This window comes from Arachis hypogaea, chromosome 7 (assembly GCF_003086295.3).
Source record: "Arachis hypogaea cultivar Tifrunner chromosome 7, arahy.Tifrunner.gnm2.J5K5, whole genome shotgun sequence".
Lineage (NCBI taxonomy): Eukaryota > Viridiplantae > Streptophyta > Magnoliopsida > Fabales > Fabaceae > Arachis > Arachis hypogaea.
The window spans coordinates 11,450,127-11,469,492 of record NC_092042.1 but is presented as its reverse complement, the minus strand read 5'-3'; the positions used below and the strand labels follow the sequence as shown (position 1 = coordinate 11,469,492).

General features: G+C 30.7%; 1 protein-coding gene across 1 annotated transcript; it reads right to left on the bottom strand.

Moving 5' to 3' along the window:
- Positions 1-423: 423 nt before the first annotated feature.
- On the bottom strand, positions 424-6,274 carry LOC112702462 (cucumisin). Its single transcript, XM_025753491.3, has 10 exons — positions 6,093-6,274; positions 5,859-5,953; positions 5,298-5,392; positions 4,986-5,220; positions 2,754-3,282; positions 2,455-2,558; positions 2,135-2,356; positions 1,930-2,044; positions 1,632-1,845; positions 424-1,147 (listed from the first exon to the last, which is right to left on the bottom strand). Exons 1-10 carry the CDS (start codon positions 6,192-6,194, stop codon positions 600-602), a joined length of 2,259 nt encoding a protein of 752 aa, XP_025609276.1. The 5' UTR covers positions 6,195-6,274; the 3' UTR covers positions 424-599.
- Positions 6,275-19,366: the final 13,092 nt, after the last annotated feature.

Genomic DNA, 19,366 nt, shown 5'->3' with positions numbered 1-19,366 from the left:
TAAAAAAGAAAAAGTATGAGGAGCCAATGGAATATTTATATAATGTGTACAATAGAAGTTTATAGAGAATTAGAGATATAATCATTAGTGTTACCTTTTTTCCATCAGCTGAAGCTTTTGGGATGAGCGGTATCATGACATGGTATTAGAACACTAGATCTAAAAGGTCAAAAGTTTGATTCTTGAATGGTTATTCTAGATAGTATAAAAGATGTTCATTTTATAAGTCAATAACTCATTCTACACGTTGTATAATAGTCCATTATCTCTCTAAAAAGATCCCATAAAAAAATAGTAATGATCACATACTTTATTGATTTGAATGCAAACAGAGCAAATGAAGCAATTTACCCACTAATCCTTCGGCACATCCTTCATCAAGAACTTATAACAAGTTATCTATATTACAATTATGGCGAAAACTTAAGTAGAATTGTTTTATGTGAAATTAATAACTGAAAATTGTTAGATAATTTAATAGATTTGACTAAATTATTATTCTCTAACGGTTATTAACTAACTTCACGTGAAAACTAACGGTGAATTTTCACCTACAATTAAACCTTGAAAAGATCTTTATCTCTTTCCTTATCCCACATTTAGATAAAGATAAATGGTGGGACAGGCAATTGGTTAAACACTACAATAGGGCTTCTAACTTGAAATGTTCCATCATCCCAAATCAACGAAGCAGAAGCTGTGTTTACATTCATACTCCCTTCTATAATGACCGAGAATGATTTCTTTTGGCCTATACATTCAAACGACAACGTATCCGGTTTCACTTGAATATCTAAAAAAGATGGGTACATCACTCTCACTTTATATGTAGATGTTGCGGACCCAACATTCATAACTGTTCTATGAAAAATTCGAGTGAAAGATGACACGTTTGTGTAGAGAGAAATTGATGGGAGGTTGAGGTCGTATACACTCTCTGTCTTTCCCACTTTCTTGCAACTGCTATGATCTTTAGTGAGAATCCCAAGGTTTTTAGTTTCAATTCCCTCCTGGCACAAGAATTTGACATAATCAACTTCGTTAATGTCGTACACTAAACCAGGATTTGCTGCCTTAATAGGATTAATTAGTCCCGCACCATATGCAAATTCGGCCTCAGGATTAAGAGTGGCACTCAATGGAATAGCTGTAGATTCAAATGATGTAACACAAAGTATTAAACGAATAATTAGGATTTAGGCATGTAAAAAGTTTACAACAAATTTTTGGATGATTATTCACGGTTTTTGTTAAAATAATGCTACGTAATTAGATACATTTATAAAACTATTTTATTTCTAAAAAAGTATTTGAAAACTTTTTGTAATGTATAGTTTCTAAGAAAAAAAATAGATGTTTCAAAAGTTGTAACATTAGACTTATAAGTTCCTGACAAAAAAATAAATTGTGACTAAATGTTGTAATTTTTCATAGACTTATAAATTTAGTGTACTTATTTGTCTTATTACTTTTATGTAAATTTTATTTATAATGACAAAAAAGTAAAATTTAATATTTATATATTAATTAAACATATGATTTATAGAATAGTGGTCTAATTAAAGGCCATTTTTTTAGATAAACCCTTTTGTTAAGTTATAATTAATTAATGAATGCATTGATAAATATACCTGTGGTCATGAGTGCAGATTTGATCATAGCAGGAGACCAATTAGAATGAAATGATTTGACATATGCAGCTGCTGCAGTGGCATGAGGGCATGCCATTGAAGTGCCAGAAATAATATTATAATGGACTAATCTTTTGTCACCTTTAACATCTGAAATTGGAGAAATTGGAGACCATGCGGCTAAAATGTTAACTCCTGGGGCAACCACATCCGGCTACAAATTAAAATTATGAAGTAATTAGTAATTAATAATTTAATTTATTTGTTACGGAATTATATACAATTAAAAGTTAATTACCTTAAGAATGTTTGGTGTGATTGGATTTGGACCTCTTGATGAGAATGAAGCCACATATGGGGCTAATGAGTCTCTAACTTCGTCACTCTTGAATATTGTAGCTGTTGCATTATTACTGATAAAGCAATATATAATATAGATCCAATTAAAAAGATTTTTAATTTCAAGACACTAGTGTATGTATGCAAATATGTTTTATACATACCCCATTGAAGCTAAGTAAGAATGTACTGATCTAAAGTTCCTTAGACTCAAGAAAGTTGAAGGCACTGCATAATTATTTGGTAAATCTTTTGGGGATATGGCTCCATGTATCATACCAACTGCACCAGATAGTAACTCTATATCTGTTGGAACAAGAATGCTCTCACACAAAACGATCTTGCCTTTCACCAAATGTTTATTCAATGAGTCCTTATAACAATACCTAATAAGCACATGAATTCCAAAATAATGAATATTTTAATAAAAAAGAAGATGACAATCCATTAAAGAAGAGTAGTAAAATTTCATTTGTTGATATACCTGGATATGGAACTGTTATACCCATCAGCAGTGTTTGGTGCATCTCCACCGTAAATTAAAGGGAACATTTTGTTTTTGAGATCAAATGTATTTATTGAAACCCCCTGTCCATTTGACATAGTTATTTGTTTTCCAATTTTTTTTTAGAAAATCAATAGAATTATTTTTTCTAATAAAAACTATACAATACAAGGCAAATAACATGCAAGACATGGGCAACGACTTATAATTCAAATGGTATAGTCACTTCATCAATCCAAGTCATGTGTCTTAAAACTAATTAGAAATTGAATACCTACCTCAAAAGTGATACCATTTCCCAATTGAACCTTTGTAAGAAACTTTCTATCAATAGTGGCGGCAGCTACAGAGAGCAACCAAGGTGAATAATTAGTCATAGAAGAAAGATCAGGACCCAAATTATTGGCAGAGTTAGAAGTCAATATCCCTTTCTTCATTGCATGGAAACTCCCAATGTTAATTGCATCTTCAAAATACGAAAAGGGAAAAGCCACATCTGCCCCAACTGAAATAGAGATGACGTCAACGCCGTCATGGATTGCGTCATCAAATGCCGCAAGAACGTTGGCGTCATCACAGCCGTTCGATGACCAACAGACCTTGTAGATGGCGATGCGTGCTGAGGGTGCTCCTCCACGTGCTCTCCCTGATCCTGAAGCGTAGCCTAAAAGGCTTGCAGAGTCAACTAAGTTGCCAGCAATGGTTGATGAAACGTGTGATCCATGGCCGTTTGAATCTCTAGCAGATCTAATGTCATCTTTGGCATAGCTACCTTCGATGTTGTAGGATTTTGCTCCAATGATTTTCCTATTGTGTCAATCAACTCTTTATTTAACGGGTAATTATTCAAAGAAAATACGTGCATTTAGAAATATTTGTTTTTAGAGACTGAGCAAGAGAAATTAAGATTTATTATTGTATTTGACAGAAATTGAAAGATTTTGTTAAAATTGTTCGTTTGAAAATTTTTGGAAAAGCTAATCATAGGTTCTTCTCCCCATCCGAACAATAGGGTCAGAGATTAGAACTAAAATTTTAGTTTTAAAACGTAAAATTTTAGCCACTACAGTACTTTCAAAAAATAAAAATAGAAGAGATTGAATTTTTGTATTGAAAACTAAAATTTTAATAATATTCATTTCAAAAAAATTCTCATTTTTTTTAAATCCTAAATTTACTTCTCAAGTTTCATATTTATTTTAAATCAAATATAATATTTAGATATAACTTAGTCTAATATATTTTAAACTAAATACAATATAGAGGCTTAATTTAATTTTTAATTTTTCAATCTCTATGTATTTATATATAAATACATGTATATAATATATGTACTGTTGTTTAATTTATTTTTAACATGCATTTTAGATGAGTAGTTAATTTAATGATATTTTTTATAGAGTTTAATTGTCATGCACTGAGAATGTAAAATATTTTACACAGTCGTATAATCATAACCGTTCTTTTAGATGATCATTCACATGGTCAATGTAAAATGTAGTTATTTTTACTAATGCGATGTTATATGATTGAATACACATGAAAATGATTTTACGCTAAAAGTATATCAAAATTAATTTTTTTTATATACATATATATAACATAATCGTTATTCAAAATTGTGTGAATACGGTTATTCTTAAATGGTAATCAATAAAAGAATTTATTTTGTTCAATCAATTTGTAAGTCATATACTAAAATAATTTTGATATAAATATTCATTAGTGTAAGAGTTATAATTTATGTTTGGCACACTTAAGAAATTTTTTTATGAATATAATAGTTGAGATGTTTTAATTTGACATATTTAATTGAACACTTAATATAATGCATATTTATAATTTTATATTATCATTATTAATTTTATATAAAGATATATGAATAATAAATCTAAGTAAAAAATAATAAACTAGTGCCTACTTTAATTTCTGATCTTTTGTTTATTAGTAATTAGCTTTTGAACTTTATTGAATTATTATCTTAGAAAAAGTAGGCCAATGAAGCTTTGTTTAAATGCAGGACGAAGCTTCTTCATATGACTTAAGAGTGGCTCCCAAAATTATTATAATTTATCTTAGAAAAACAAAAACTTTACTGGTGTGACCCTCAATATGTTAGTTAATAGTTATGTCCTCTTTAAAATTTAAATTATATTATTTAGAAAAAGTCTAGGGGTAGCAGATTTGTTAAAATATGGTCAACACTTAGCCAGCAAAACAAAAATGAGTGATTCTTTATCATTAGATGAAATCTCACACCATTAAATACACTATTGATGGCTAATTAATGGCTACAACTCACAAAATCTGCTGTCCCCTAGCACTCCTCATTTATTTATTTATGGCCCTTCTAAGAAATTAGTCTAGCTTTTAGGTGGCAAGTGAAGGTGAAAAAGAAACTTTAATATGGCATTGTTTTTCGTTAATTGAATTAACTGGCTGCAAAATTAGAGTTTCTAATCCAAAGAATTTGGAGTGGAATTTAGAAATTTGAATGCAAAGATGATTACCTATTACAAGTGAAGTTATGACATGATCCCTTCCATTTGTTGGGTGGTAGACCAAATCCTTTGTCACTAAAACTCTCAGACTCTGGCCATATTCCAGAGTCTAATACTCCAACAATAATCTCACTTTCTTCATTTGTTCTTTTCACTTGCTGGGGAAACCCTATAAAATCCCATGATCTTGTTGTGTGAAGCCCATTTTTCTTGTTTGGAAAAACTGACACAACATCCTCCATTTCTATTGCAATATCAAAGTAAAACATTAAAATGCTATTTGTAATAATTTGTATGATCAATGGAAATTAATTATCATACCTGCCATCCTTTTTGCCTCCTCTTTTGTTAACTTCATTACAAATCCATTAAAGCTCTTTTTGTAACTATGGAGTATAGCTTCTGATTTGAAATCACTGGATAAATAATGCATATTTGGATGCTCAATTTAATTATAATGTGCTTTAAGGCATAAAAGATTATAGATTGAGCTAATCTCATGTTTGTTATTATTAAGCACGTTTAGTATTTATATAATTATAGTATATGTTAGGCAACTCTCCCTCAAGTAAGAGAACATAAGATAAGAAAACACCACATCTAACTTAAAATTTTAAGGTATCAAGTTAATGAGTCTCTCATCTTATAAACTCCTCACTTTTCCTTATTTTTTTTATGTAGGACTAACTTTATGGACTCCTCACACTTGCAACATTAACAGTATATAAGATATTAAAACTTGTATACTCTAAAATAGTGAAGTTATTACCCACTGAAATGTATTGCTAGTTGTTGATTCATATAAACATGGCCACTTATCAGGGTCTTATCTTGAAAAATGAATTGATGAACAAATAAAAACAAATATAATATCTATCAAACCTGCCGAGAATTTTTTGAGCCATGCTTGTATGAAGAGAAGGTAATGACGTTGGGTCCATATCCTTAGGATGATCACCCATGTAAATAATGTAAGTCTGTAATTAAAATATGATATTAGGGAGGAAATTCTGCACCATAATTATTGTGTTACTTTATCTATCTATAAGCTCCATGAACATGTACACTACTAGTGTAATAATCAACAGGAGATTAAAATATGAATATATTTGTTACCTTTCGATCATCTTTGGAATAGGCTTGACTACTAATCATCATAACCCATATAAGGCTGAAAATAACATATGGACTAAAGAAAGAGATAATCATAGTTGCCATGGCAGATCAAAATGATAAGCAGAGAAAAAGCTTAAGAGGAGGACTAGATATATGTGTACATGCCTATAGCTGCTTTACCAAAAGGGTATTTATATATGCTGAAGAAATTAAAGGGGATATTAATTACTCTTTGCCATTCAATTCACGTTGATGTTTAATTATAAAATAATTTGTCGTTAGGAGCTACAAACTGTAGATTGATTTTGATCTTTTTTACTTGTTGATGATAAAGACAGATGATTACAGATTAATTTTTCTTTTGTTTGACTAGTAATTCTCTGCTTTCTAGTTGTTCTATCTTATTGTGTTGAGTTTTTTGTTTTTTTAAATAAAATTGTCATTAAAATTTAATTAGTATTATAAAATAATATTAGTAATTATCTTTTTAGTTTTGTTTTTATAAAAATTTTATTATTATAAATAAAAAATAAATAATTAATTTTCTTAAGACATACATTAAATATTTATTGACGAAAAAGTGGAAATTATTGGTTAAACTTTTTCATTTAATCATTGTGTTCAAGTATCCCCACCACTAACAAATTAAGCCAATGGCGTTTATCTCTTTTGTATGGTGCCAACATAATTGCAAATTAAATGATAGTCAATTAGAATTTAGAAATCCTTTCTTGTAAAAGTTTGGAGGGTATTGCTCTAACTTTAACTTTTCATTTTGTTTTGTTCAAATGGTTTTGTTAGATAGATAATAATTTTTGTAAATAATATAAATAATAGATTTTAAAATTGACTCAATAAAAAAATATTTCATTTTAAATTTATCTTTTAAATTTTAATATTAGAATAACTATTTGCACATTTAGTAAATTGAACATCCAGTAATTATATATAAGTAAATCAAATCAAAAAGAATAATTATTCAATTAAAAATAATTAATATATCCATCTGCATATCTATTCAATTGAACATCTAACATATTCATTATTCACATTATTTAATATTCTCGTTATTTACCTATAATTTTCCTTGTTTAAATAATATTTGAACTCATCATCTCGTAACCAAGAATATATTATGGTGAAAACTCAGGTGAAGTCGACTTCATGTAAAGTTGATATCTAAGAGTCATTAGATAAAAATTTAGTCAACTCAGTCAAATCATCTAACAGCTCTCAAGTATCAACGTGAAATCGACTGCACCTGAATTTCCACCATATATTATATTATTATTGATAAAGTCTTTTGAAGTTTTAACGATATTTTGTTATTTATAGACCGAAATTTGGGACAGAAATAACAATATTTTCTTATTCATACAGTTAGTTGTTGAAGTGATAAATATCTAATACTACTTTACTTTAATCATGGTAATAGTAATATATATATATATATATATATATATATATATATATATATATATGTTACAAAAAATAAGATAAAATAAATTTTGTGGAACCCCAATAGTTTCTAAAGTCATTATTTGAGAGAGGATTAAGCTACCATTTTATCTTCTAAATAAGTTTTATTAACGTAAATATATATTGTGATCGCCACAAAATATTAACGTCTTACGTTAATAAGTGCAATAAATTAAATAACAGAAGACTCTAACAAAAATAATTAAGAATAAGTAGTTTCTTTATATGTATATTGACATATTTATTTTTCTTATGATTTGTAAGTTTAGAAATTAATTCACTAATAAATCAATAAAGTCATAAATAAATAACTGAAGTGGGCACTTAAAAATATTTGGAGATTAATTATTTAAAATTTTACCTTTGATTTAAAATCGTTCGCTCTCGCTCCCCAAGACCCCACTCCACTTTGAAGCTAAGGTATTGGTGTTTGGTCTTCCCACTTAATCCTTACGCCCTATTTAAGTATTTATTAAGAGGGAGGTTCATGGTTGAGACCCTGCTCTAAATAAACGATAAGTCTATTTTAATTCGATTTGAAAGTAATTTAAGTTAAATTGGATTCACTCTATATAAAATTAGCATATATAAATATGTAAATTTTATATATTAAAATAATAAAATTTTATTTTTAAAAAATAAATTTAACAAATATTATATTATATTTATATAAAAATAAATTATTTTAAAATAAAAATAATTTTATATAATATAAAAAATATTAATTAAAATATAAAAATATAATATGATATTACTAATTTTATTTTAAATTAAAAATATATTTTTACTATAAAAAATAACTTTAAACTGGATCGAGTGAGTTGAAGCATAATCCGAATCAGACTCAAAAATAAACCGGACAAAAATAATAAATTTAAACCGATAAAATGTGTCTTGAATTCATATCGAACCGAATCTTAAACATCCTTAAAAATAATATATTCATATCTTTGTGTATGTTTTTTTATATTTTTTATTTTTAATATCAATAATGATTGATAAGATAAAAAAAAATTATCTTTTATATTCATATCATAAAAAATAGTATAAATATTATAATTATTTCTCATTTATTTGGGTCGTCATCACTATATTTTTGTGGCAACTTCTTCTTTCTTTTTGAAGTATTGTCCAATTTTTTCATCTTTTATTTTAGGTTTAATTATTCTGTTAATCTTTATAATTTTGCGAAATTTTTAATTAAGTCTCTATATTTTTTCTTTTAATTTGGTCACTGTACTAATTTTTTTTAATTAGATCTTTTTAACAGTAATTGATTTAATTATATAAAGACCCAATTAAAACAAAAAAAATTAATACAAAAATCCAAATAAAAGAAAAGAAATATAGAAACCTAATTAAAAGAAATTGGTACAAAGATTCAATTAAAAAATATATATATATATATAAAGATCTAATTAAAAATTTCATAAAACTATAAATTCTAACAGAATAATTAAACATTTATTTTATTGGTGAGTAACACTCTTGTAAATGCCCATTTTACTTTTTGTTCAATAGTAGAGGCAAGTATCTTCGTTCATGTTCTGTTTACCCCTATAATTATGCTCCTTAATCAACAGCTAGCCCTCTCTACCTTGGTGTTATAAATGCATGACAGATGATTTTTAAACAAAATTATCAACATGTTTCATATATGTATCTCATATTTTGTAAGAAAGTTAATTAATATATTATATTGTTGAAACATACTTATAATGCATTTTTTATATCGTGAAATATAATCTTCATTCAAAATTTAAAATAACATTATCGATATTTAAATACTGCCACTTTTAATCTATATTATTAAGAGTAATGCTAGGGGCCAGTAATTTTTGTAATTGTTAGTCATCAACTAACCATCAATGATGATTTGATGGTATGAGATTGGTGTGAAATTTCATCCAATGACTCACCTTTCTCTGCTGGTTACATGCTAACCAAAATTCAATAAAACTGCTGACCCCCTAGACTTTTTCTATTATTAATTATATAGTAACTTACAAAATTAATTGTTGAGTTTAAAATTCATCTATTATAGATCGATTAAGGAATAATTTACTTAAATAAATTAGTTGATTATTAATATTATCAGATTATCCTAAAATTGAATGTATTATAATTTTATCCTCTCAATATTTATATAAATATGTGTGACCGTGAATAAATATATATATTTAGCTACTGTTTGTTTCAATGAATATATATATTAAACCAAGCACGGGATATTAAATATCCAACGACTTAACTAGTGTTTGTTTTAATGAAGTACTCTTTTTATATTTTTTAATAATAAAATGATAGATGAAATATTCTTTTAAATTGATCGAATTTTGTTTAAATAAATATATATTTTTTTCATTAGCAAAATTACACCACTATTGACCTGAATTTTCTTATTTCATTGGAGAGTCTCCTTTAAATTTGGTAGATGAGGTGCTCTTTACAGGTGGATGGGACCAGATTTGGGCAAGGTCATAACTTAATCAAATTATAAAAAACAAAAAATCTTTTGTTACGTTAATTAGGCGTTACAGTGTTAACATTGAAGAAATCAGTCCAACTCATAGAGTATAATTTTGTGAACAAATTTAAATAATTATTAATTTTAAGAACCATTTAAAATTGGAGTGCAATTTGAAAGACCAACTTAATTTGAATAATATGCTCTTTGAGAATCTAATTTTGTTGAATAAAATTAATAATATTGGATTAAAAAAATAACAATTGGAGTACACATTTAAGTAATTTTTTATTTAAGTCTATTTAAGCAGACCAAAATAAAAAAAATTCGATCTCATTAAATAAAATGTGTATACACGTGCGGAACCCCCTCCAACGTTACCGTTCGCACTTGAATATGAAACAACGTTCATTTCTTACTGTCGAAATTGCTACTGGAAAATTTTAAATTTCTCTCAAAATCTCTCAAACCTTGTTCGTGTTCTCTGTGAAAACTGCCGCTACTCTATAATAGCGTCAAGCTTTCGAAAGAAAGAAGAAAAAACAAACAAAAACAAGAATAGAGACTCCAGAATGTATGAGAAAAACTATTGTTATTATGTTTGTAACACCCTAATTAGCCTAAGCCTTACCTCGCGTCGTAAAGTAAAGGTTAATCAAGGGTTACGACAGTTCTAAGCTTTTACATATATTATATAGAAGGAAATGATAATATCTAGAAGCCCGATGAAGAATATAGCTCAAAAATAGGATTTTCATAGCGCAAAGCGTACTAACGAAGCTATTGACGTAAAGCATAAGAAACATGTATAGAATAACAAAGCACCATAGTATAATAGTATAATATCATAAGAAGCTAGTCACGACTCGTAGAGTTTAAGCCGGCTAGACATATACAGACCATATAGATACCAGACAGTAAAACAGCTTATACAAGTTTTGTTCTCTCAAATACATGCCTCTAGGCAAAACAAAATACAAAAGGAGAGATGTATAAACAAAATAAACCAAAAACTCCAAAAGAATCCAAGATCCTCCACTTCTGTCACCATCAAAAGCAATTTACCGAGGTGGGTTGCGACCTGCATCTGAAAAATACAACAACAATATGGTATGAGAACCGGATGTTCTCAGTATGGTAACAGTGCCCAGTGATGTAGGATATAAGACCCCGGGACGCCAAAGGCAATCCTAGGCTCTATATCCATCACAAGATTTCAAACTTAAAGCATTCTAAAACAAATAAGCATAAATATACCAACGTTAACTTAACTAAATCAGGTGATCTATCTTAGGGGATTTCAACTCTAACCAACACTGCTGTCCCACAGCCTTTACTAACCGATCCTCCATGCGATCTCATCGCCACCGCCTTCCAAACCTCTTCAATCCCAGTAGAAAACACAGGAAATATGCATTGCAAGTAAAGCACAAGTAGAAGCATATAAGGCAAATAATTCAGATAGCAAGTAAGCATGTTATTTAATTAGGCAAGCCATTACAAGTAAACAAAGCATACAAACAGATAGAAAATGCATATGATGAATGCCTGCTCTACTGGCTGTGATATCGCATTGTCGGTTCAACTGCCAACCCAACACATCTCTATGGAGACGTCGCCCTTCGGATTTCTCATATGGGAATCCCCGAGATATAGTGCTCGGATCACTGTCCAGGTACCGGCGCCTGCACGCACTATCGATCCGAAGGGATGCGAGCGGGATCTATTGCCACCAACCTCACATCTCAACGCAAGCGGGACGAACCACCGCCCTTACGCCGCCGCCGCTACCTCGAACAAGCGAGATCCAACCTCAGCCCCTGCCCGGGCGTATAGCGTCTCATGATCTCAGAAAATCATTATTTCAGTGGTTTTTAAAAAGCATTTTCCAATATACAGAAATCCATCACCTCAATCTGAGTCCCCGACTCATCTCAACCACTGTCCATTCATAACTCAGTTTTCAATTATCAAAAGTTCATCATTCCTCATCTCATATACCATTCATAATTCACCTAACGTCAAACCCTTCTCAGCACACCAGAAACCTATGCCTCTGTTTTCTAATCCATCATAAAATCATGTACTAGAATCCTTAAGTTATATCCCATGTTCTAATAAATAAACTAGGCCCAAAAGTCTTAAAATGGTGTTAAAGAAGCTTACAACCATGTTGGGAAGGTAGAATAGTTGAAAACAATTAAAATTTTGAGAAACAAGACGTGTACGGCCGCACAAGGGTCTGTGCGTGCGCACACTCTAGAGAGTTTTAAAATGCGTGCGTACGCACAGGAGTGTGCGTACGCACAGGTGTAAATTTTTACAAGAATCTGTTCACTCACATAACTTGTGCCAGTGCCCCCAAGAGACAAGCCTTTCCAACGTGTGCATCCGCACATGCCTGTGTGTCCGCACAGGTTGAAGTTTTTCCTTAGATATGCGCGTGCACAAGCTATGCTAGTGCTGCAAACAGAACGCACTTCCCTGCCTGTGCGTGCGTCCACACATATCAGAAATCATGAAATTCTGCAACTTTGCAGAATTTCAGATTTTTAACACCAAATTTGAATGACCATAACTTTTTCTACAAAATTCCGATTTTTACAAACTTTATATCGATAAAAAGGGTTTTCAAAGATCTTCAATTCTAGATAAGTTTCATCAAATTTTGAAAACTGAGGCAAAAATTATGATCGGACAAAGTCCACCAAAAATCCAATTTTTACCAAACTTCACAATTTCCTCATTTGCTTACCATACACCTTTCAAAATCATATCAAACCATTCAAAACTTCACTTTTTATCAAAATTAACCTGTTATAGCATAATACCTCAACCGTACCATATTTTCCTTCTCATTTCATTACTCTCAATTTCAACATTAACTATATAATACTTATGATAAAAATCATCATCAAATTCACCATTTCATAAATCATAACACCACAATTATCATAAGAACCAACTCCAAATCCATACAATAATTCAACATTATCATATTATTATAACCCATCACAATCAACTCAACCTTCATCAATTCATTAACATTTAACACACCAACCATCATTTTTGTTCAACCTATCCTATTGGTCACTAGCCTATTTGTCCATGAATATTATATACTACATAGAGGAAACTGAAACCATACCTTGGCCGATTCCCTTTATGCACCCAAACTCCAACTTAGCACGAACAAGCTTCCAACCACAATCCAAGCTTTCAAATCCACTCCAATAAGCACAAATAAGTTCCAAGAGCTCTCAAAGCCACAATAATCAAACTATATACATACAAATCACCTCAAATCAACCTAGGGTTCTAATTAAACACAAATTCAAAAGGGTTTAGTGGCTCTTACATTCTCCCACAGATTTGGATGTCAAAACCCAATGCTAGGCAAGGATTAAAGTGAACCTAAACATCCAAAATCACAAAAACTCATTTAACCAAAAACCTTATATACCCGAAATTTTGAAGAGAAAAACTGGAAAGATTTCGTGATTACCTTGAGTCTTCCTTGGGTGGATTTTGTAGAGCTCTTCACAAGGAACGCGTAGCCGTAAACGGTGCGGCGATCGGAGCTCTCTAGCTCAAGATATGAGCTTTGGAAGATTGAGATGAATAGTAACCATGGGGTTTCTCCCTTCTTCTCTTTTCAGCATGTATGAGTGTGTTTGTTTGTGTGTTGTGCTGAAATGGGTTCACTAATGAACCTTTTATATGTTGGGCTTGGGCCCAATTTGGGCCCGGTCCAATCCGTTAGCGTTTTTAGCCCGTTTGCCCCAACTTCGGGCCAAACCTTTAAAATTAACGCTCGGTTTTTCATTTCAAATGTTTTTCTAAAGTTTTTGACGGTTTTCACTTTTCTCGTGCGGTACCGGGCAGACTTGAACCAGTTCAACCGGTTCAACTGTCGGTTCACGGTTTTTTACGGTTTTTCACAGAAAGCACATTTTCTGACTCAGAAAGACCCACTGAGTCCAAAAATGGCATTTAAAAACTCAAATTCTCACTATAACTTTTCGGAATCAAATTTGGGGAATTAATTACTTAATTAACTGGTTGATTAGTTGCAGTTCTTACAATGTTCATTTAATTTCGCGTAAAACTCGCATTTCTCCTAGTTTGATTTAAGGTTTAGTGGATTGAGTTGATGCGTTTAGTAGATCGACTTATTTTGGTTCCATTTTTTCTCATAACTAGGGCATACGAATGGAAATGTATTGTTATTTACTTTCTGTGATATATAACTCGGTTCATTGTAGTTGGTGATTTACATTCACTTGATTGTTAAGTGATCACTTGAATTCATTTGTGTATAGAAATATTTTAGAGTTGGTGATTTACAAATGGAAATATGTTTATCATGTTTTATTCAAACATGAAAGGAGTTCTATTCATTGGAGTTGGTGATTTAGATTCACTTGATTGTTAAGTTTTCAGTTGAGTTTTTTTGCATGCAGAAATAATTTTTTTACTGATTGAATGTTTATCACGTTTTATTCAAACATGAATGGAGTTCAGTTCATTGGAGTTGGTGATTTACATTTACTTGATTGTTAAGTGTTCAGTTGAGTTCTTTTACATGCAAAAATATTTTTCTTGCTGATTGAATGTTTATCACGTTTTATTCAAACATGAAAAGAGTTCGCTTCATTGGAGTTAGTGATTTAGATGCACTTGATTGTTAAGTGTTCAGTTGAGTTTTTTTGCATGCAGAAATGTTTTTTCTTGCTGATTGAATATTTATCACGTTTTATTCAAACATGAATAGAGTTCGGTTCATTAGAGTTAGTGATTTATATTCACTTGATTGCTAAGTGTTCACTTGAGTTTATTTGCATGCAGAAAATATTTTTCTTACTAATTGAATGTTTATCACGTTTTATTCAATCACTTCTTGTGCCTGATTTTACTTTTTGTATCATTTTTAGGTATTAATAATATCCCAGATGAGGGTTTATGCTAGGACAGAACCCTTGATGGAGGAAGGAGAGGGAGTTAAAGCAGAGTATATCAGACTCAACGATCAACGAACAAAATTAATAAAATAAAAGACCAAGTGATTTAGGCATCTGAAGCCATAAAACTCCCCAAGCCATCTGCTGCCATCTCAAGCCCTTTTTGTAAATTCACATCTGGCAATATAGATAGTAAATAGGTTGTAGTTTCTTTGACTCGTTGTAATTAACACTAATTTGTTTAACTTGTTTAAAAAAGCAAATACTTCTTCTTTAATGTATATATGTGAATATTAATGTAAATATTAATGAAAATCTAATGTTAATGTATATATGCGAATGTTAATTGAAAATCTAATGTTAATGTATATATTTGTTGGAACTGTCTGGGCTACTGTTTTGTTCTACGTTCACAGTGAATGGATTCAGGGTATTTATTAAACATCAAGAGCCCCAAAAACACAAATGAACCGAAATTAATACACTAGATGAACAAAAAAAAAGTGTATACAGTACTATTGCAGAAAGTTAATTTGAAAAAAATGTTTATATCAGTACTCAGTTTCAGAAACACTTAAACATCAAGAGCCCCTCTCTACTGCATACGGTTAGTTGATTCTTAATCTCGTCTCCCTTCCGAGTCGTGTTTCTTATTTTAGTAGAAAAACCAGCAAGTTTGGAATAATCTTTGTAGAACTTTCCAACTTTTATTAGTGTCTTGAAGTCATCCCGACTTTTGAGACAAAAATTGTTCATCCACAACACACAGTCTGCAGAATGAACCAAACATATCATTAAAGAAAAACCATTGTATAGTACTAAATGAACAAAACATTGTCCACTATATAAATTCAAATGCGAACAAATATCTGCATAATAACCGAACATATTATTAAAGTGAAACCATAGTACTAAATGAACAGAACATTATCCATTATATAAATTCAAATTCGAACAATTGCCTGCATAATGAACAGAGTAATACTCTCTTAATGAAACCAATGCAGAATACTAAATGAACCAAACATTGTATATATATAATCAAATTCGAAAGACCTGCATCTAGAATTCAGAGATTGCATTCCATTCAATTCAATTCAGTTCAATCCAAATCAGAACACATGCGTTTAGAATTTAGCAATTGCATTCAATTCAATTCAATTCAAAATTGAATAATTCAAACCTTGTCCACTTGATTCGATTCAGAAGAATAATCCAAATCGCTCTCATTCGAAGTTGAATCATTCATTGTTTCGATTCAGATCGAAAATGAAAACGAAGAACAATAGGAAGAAGATAAATGTAACTACAGATCAATAAAGCAAACAAAACTTATTACGTTGAAGATAAATGCAATGCAGATCAATAAAAAAAAACAAAAATAGAGAAAAACCACGAGAGCTTTATGTTGAGCAAAAAAAATTTACGTTAATATAAAAGCGCGTGTATCACAAACAACTTGAGGGGAAGGGGAGAAGGCACGTTAAAAAAAAATGTTTGGATGATTTGCTTAGAATTTTGCATAAACATATAGCATTATTATTAAAAAAAAAAAAGTAAGAATCTAACGTGGAAGTGATTCTTTTTGCAAAAACACTAATTCGTTTTGTTTGCTATATGCCTATCTCTGGTCCATTGTTAGTGAATATCTTTGTATTTTTTATGTGCGTTCTGATTTTTTTCTTTCTTTTAATTGTGTTAAAAAGATTTTCTTTGAAAAAATTAAATAAATAAAAGGGTTTGTTTTATCTGAACTAATTCAAGTAGTTACTCTTTATAATGTATTATATTTTAATTGGTTATTATCTTAATTATAGTTGAGTTATTTTATAATTAAATTATTATTTAAAATAAATACTTGTGTAATTTCTTAAAATATCAAAATTTCTCCATCGTTATTTGAAGTACATTTTCACTCCTTCATTTTTTTCATCATGTAGCTTCAGTTTTTCTAAACATCGCTGTCTTCCGTCGTGACAAGAAGCACCAACGTCGTCGTCATCTACTGCATTCTCACGCAATCTTTCTTTCTTCGATGCATCATCCGCCCATCAGGAACTTAGCCGTCCTTCCCAGTATTGCTAACGACGACGTCATCGCTATCTACTACCCTATCACTCAAACCCTCTTTCTGCTGTCGATCACCCTTAACAACATAATTAATGGTTAGTTTGGTTATTAATTTTTTTCATTAAAAAATATATCTGTATTTAATTACATTATGAAACACATATTCATATGTAAAATATAATGTAATAAAATAAATCAATTCAGAGTACTTAAAAATATAATTAAAGTTAGGAACATATAAATATAATAATAAATTTGTACTCTAAACATATTTTTTTTATCATAAATAAATTATTTAAAAAAAATTAATAATACAAGTTTGAAACTATAAAATCCAACCCTTTTTACAAATATTTTTTTTACTATTTTTATTCTTTTAATTTTTAATTTATTGGTACTTTATCAATTAATTAGTGATTAAACAAATTATTTTTATGTGAAATTATTTTTTGTATTATCTTAAAGAAAAGACTAATATAATAGTTTAAAAAATAACGTGAAAATAATATTTTAAATAAAAAATATTTAATACAATTTTTAAATATAAAAATAAATTGTATAGATATTTAAGAGATAAATATAACATGGAAAAGTATAGGTAGACAATGAGAATACTAAACAATATAAACATTGGATATGTTGGATGTTCAATTCGATAGGTATGCAGATGATTATATTCATTATTTTTAATTGGATGGTTATTTCTTTTGATTCGATTTACTCGTGCACAGTTAACAATGTGCAGATGATTATCCTAATGTTAAGGTTTATGAGGTAATTTGAGGGGTGGAGTATTTTTTTACTTTGTTGGGTCAATTCTAGAATCCATTGTTCACATTATTTACAAAAGTCATTATCTACCTAGCAAAATCCATATAAAATACATGCCTAAAATAAATAAAGTACTCTTGAAAATTAGAGAATTACATAGAATATCCTTGCAAATATTCTTTTATATTTGTTCCTGCTTGATGCTCGAGCCAAGGTATTGGTCGGAGCCCACCACAAGGATTCTTGCGTGATCCTCTTCATCAGGTGCCGTGTTCCCGAAATGAGCCTCGTCCGAGCAGTGGGAGGTACCTGCAAAAGGACTCCGAAGCTTAAGTCAGCCTTTGCTCAGGAGATAAATTAGGAACGGTTAAAATAAATAGTGAACTTCCTGTTTTTAGGAATTGAGGACGAGTTTTGGAGTGTGTAAAGAGTATCGAATCCCTTGGAGCTATCCGTGTAGCTGTATTTAAGGTGAGAGGATACGTTAGTGGCTTCTAGATTCTCGGCCCCGTATCCGAGCTTGGTGACGTGTTCTTATCTTAAGGATGAATGTTTGGGAGTCTGACCTATTTCTGCGCTCTGTTTGTTAAACGTAGTTTTTCCGAGGTATAACGGCGGTCCGACATCGTGGGTACGGATCACAGCCCCAAGCTTGACTTGCTTTGGTCGGTGGCAAGTTAAGTTTAACCTTGACCGTCATTATATATTTTTTGACCTATGTCCCAGCCCCCAAGCTTAACTTGGTGCCGTTTTGTTTCTGAGGAACGCGTTAGACACTTGAGAGTAAAATGTTGTTTTGTAAGAGAGAGGTAAGTGGGGGGACAAAAAGTTTGCATTTATTACTGACTGGACTTTTAACATGATGTCTTTTTAGGAATAAGTGTTAGTGGGTTCTAGTTCCTAGGCATTGATGTCTTAGTCATCCGAAAGGTTTTAATGATCGGATGGTTGGGGTTTGTTTGGGGGTTTCGATCGTGTGATAGTGTATTTTGGGTTGGGGAATTTTGTGTTACTTGGCAGTTTTTCACTTTATTTCTTCAGAAGAGGATGGCTTCAAGAGGTTAGTGCTCCTTTCTTCTTTCCTTCTTGTCTTCTCGTCTTCTTGTCTTCTTGTCTCGTTTATGTCGTTTCTGTTGATGATGAAATCGGAGGATAAGTTTGTCGAGGTCAAGGATGACCTTTACGAATGGGTCCATGCTGATGTTAAGTGCCGGGCATCTCTTTTTCAAAACCCCAAGATGCTTGCGTCGCTTAACAGTCGCGACTGGGTTCGTGGAGGCTCCCATTGTTGTATTGAGTTGGCCACATGCAATGGAGAGGAGAGAGTGTGTGAGAGAAGGGGGGACTGGGCATATTTTTATGCTTACACTGTCCTTTTTTTCTGAGTTGAATGTAAAGCTTCCTTTCACTGTGTTTGAGTGTTTGGTTTTTACTCAGTTGAACTGCGCCGCTTCTCAACTTCATCCAAATGCATGGGCCTTTCTTCACGGATTTGAAAATTTGATGTCATTTTTAGACTATGCGCC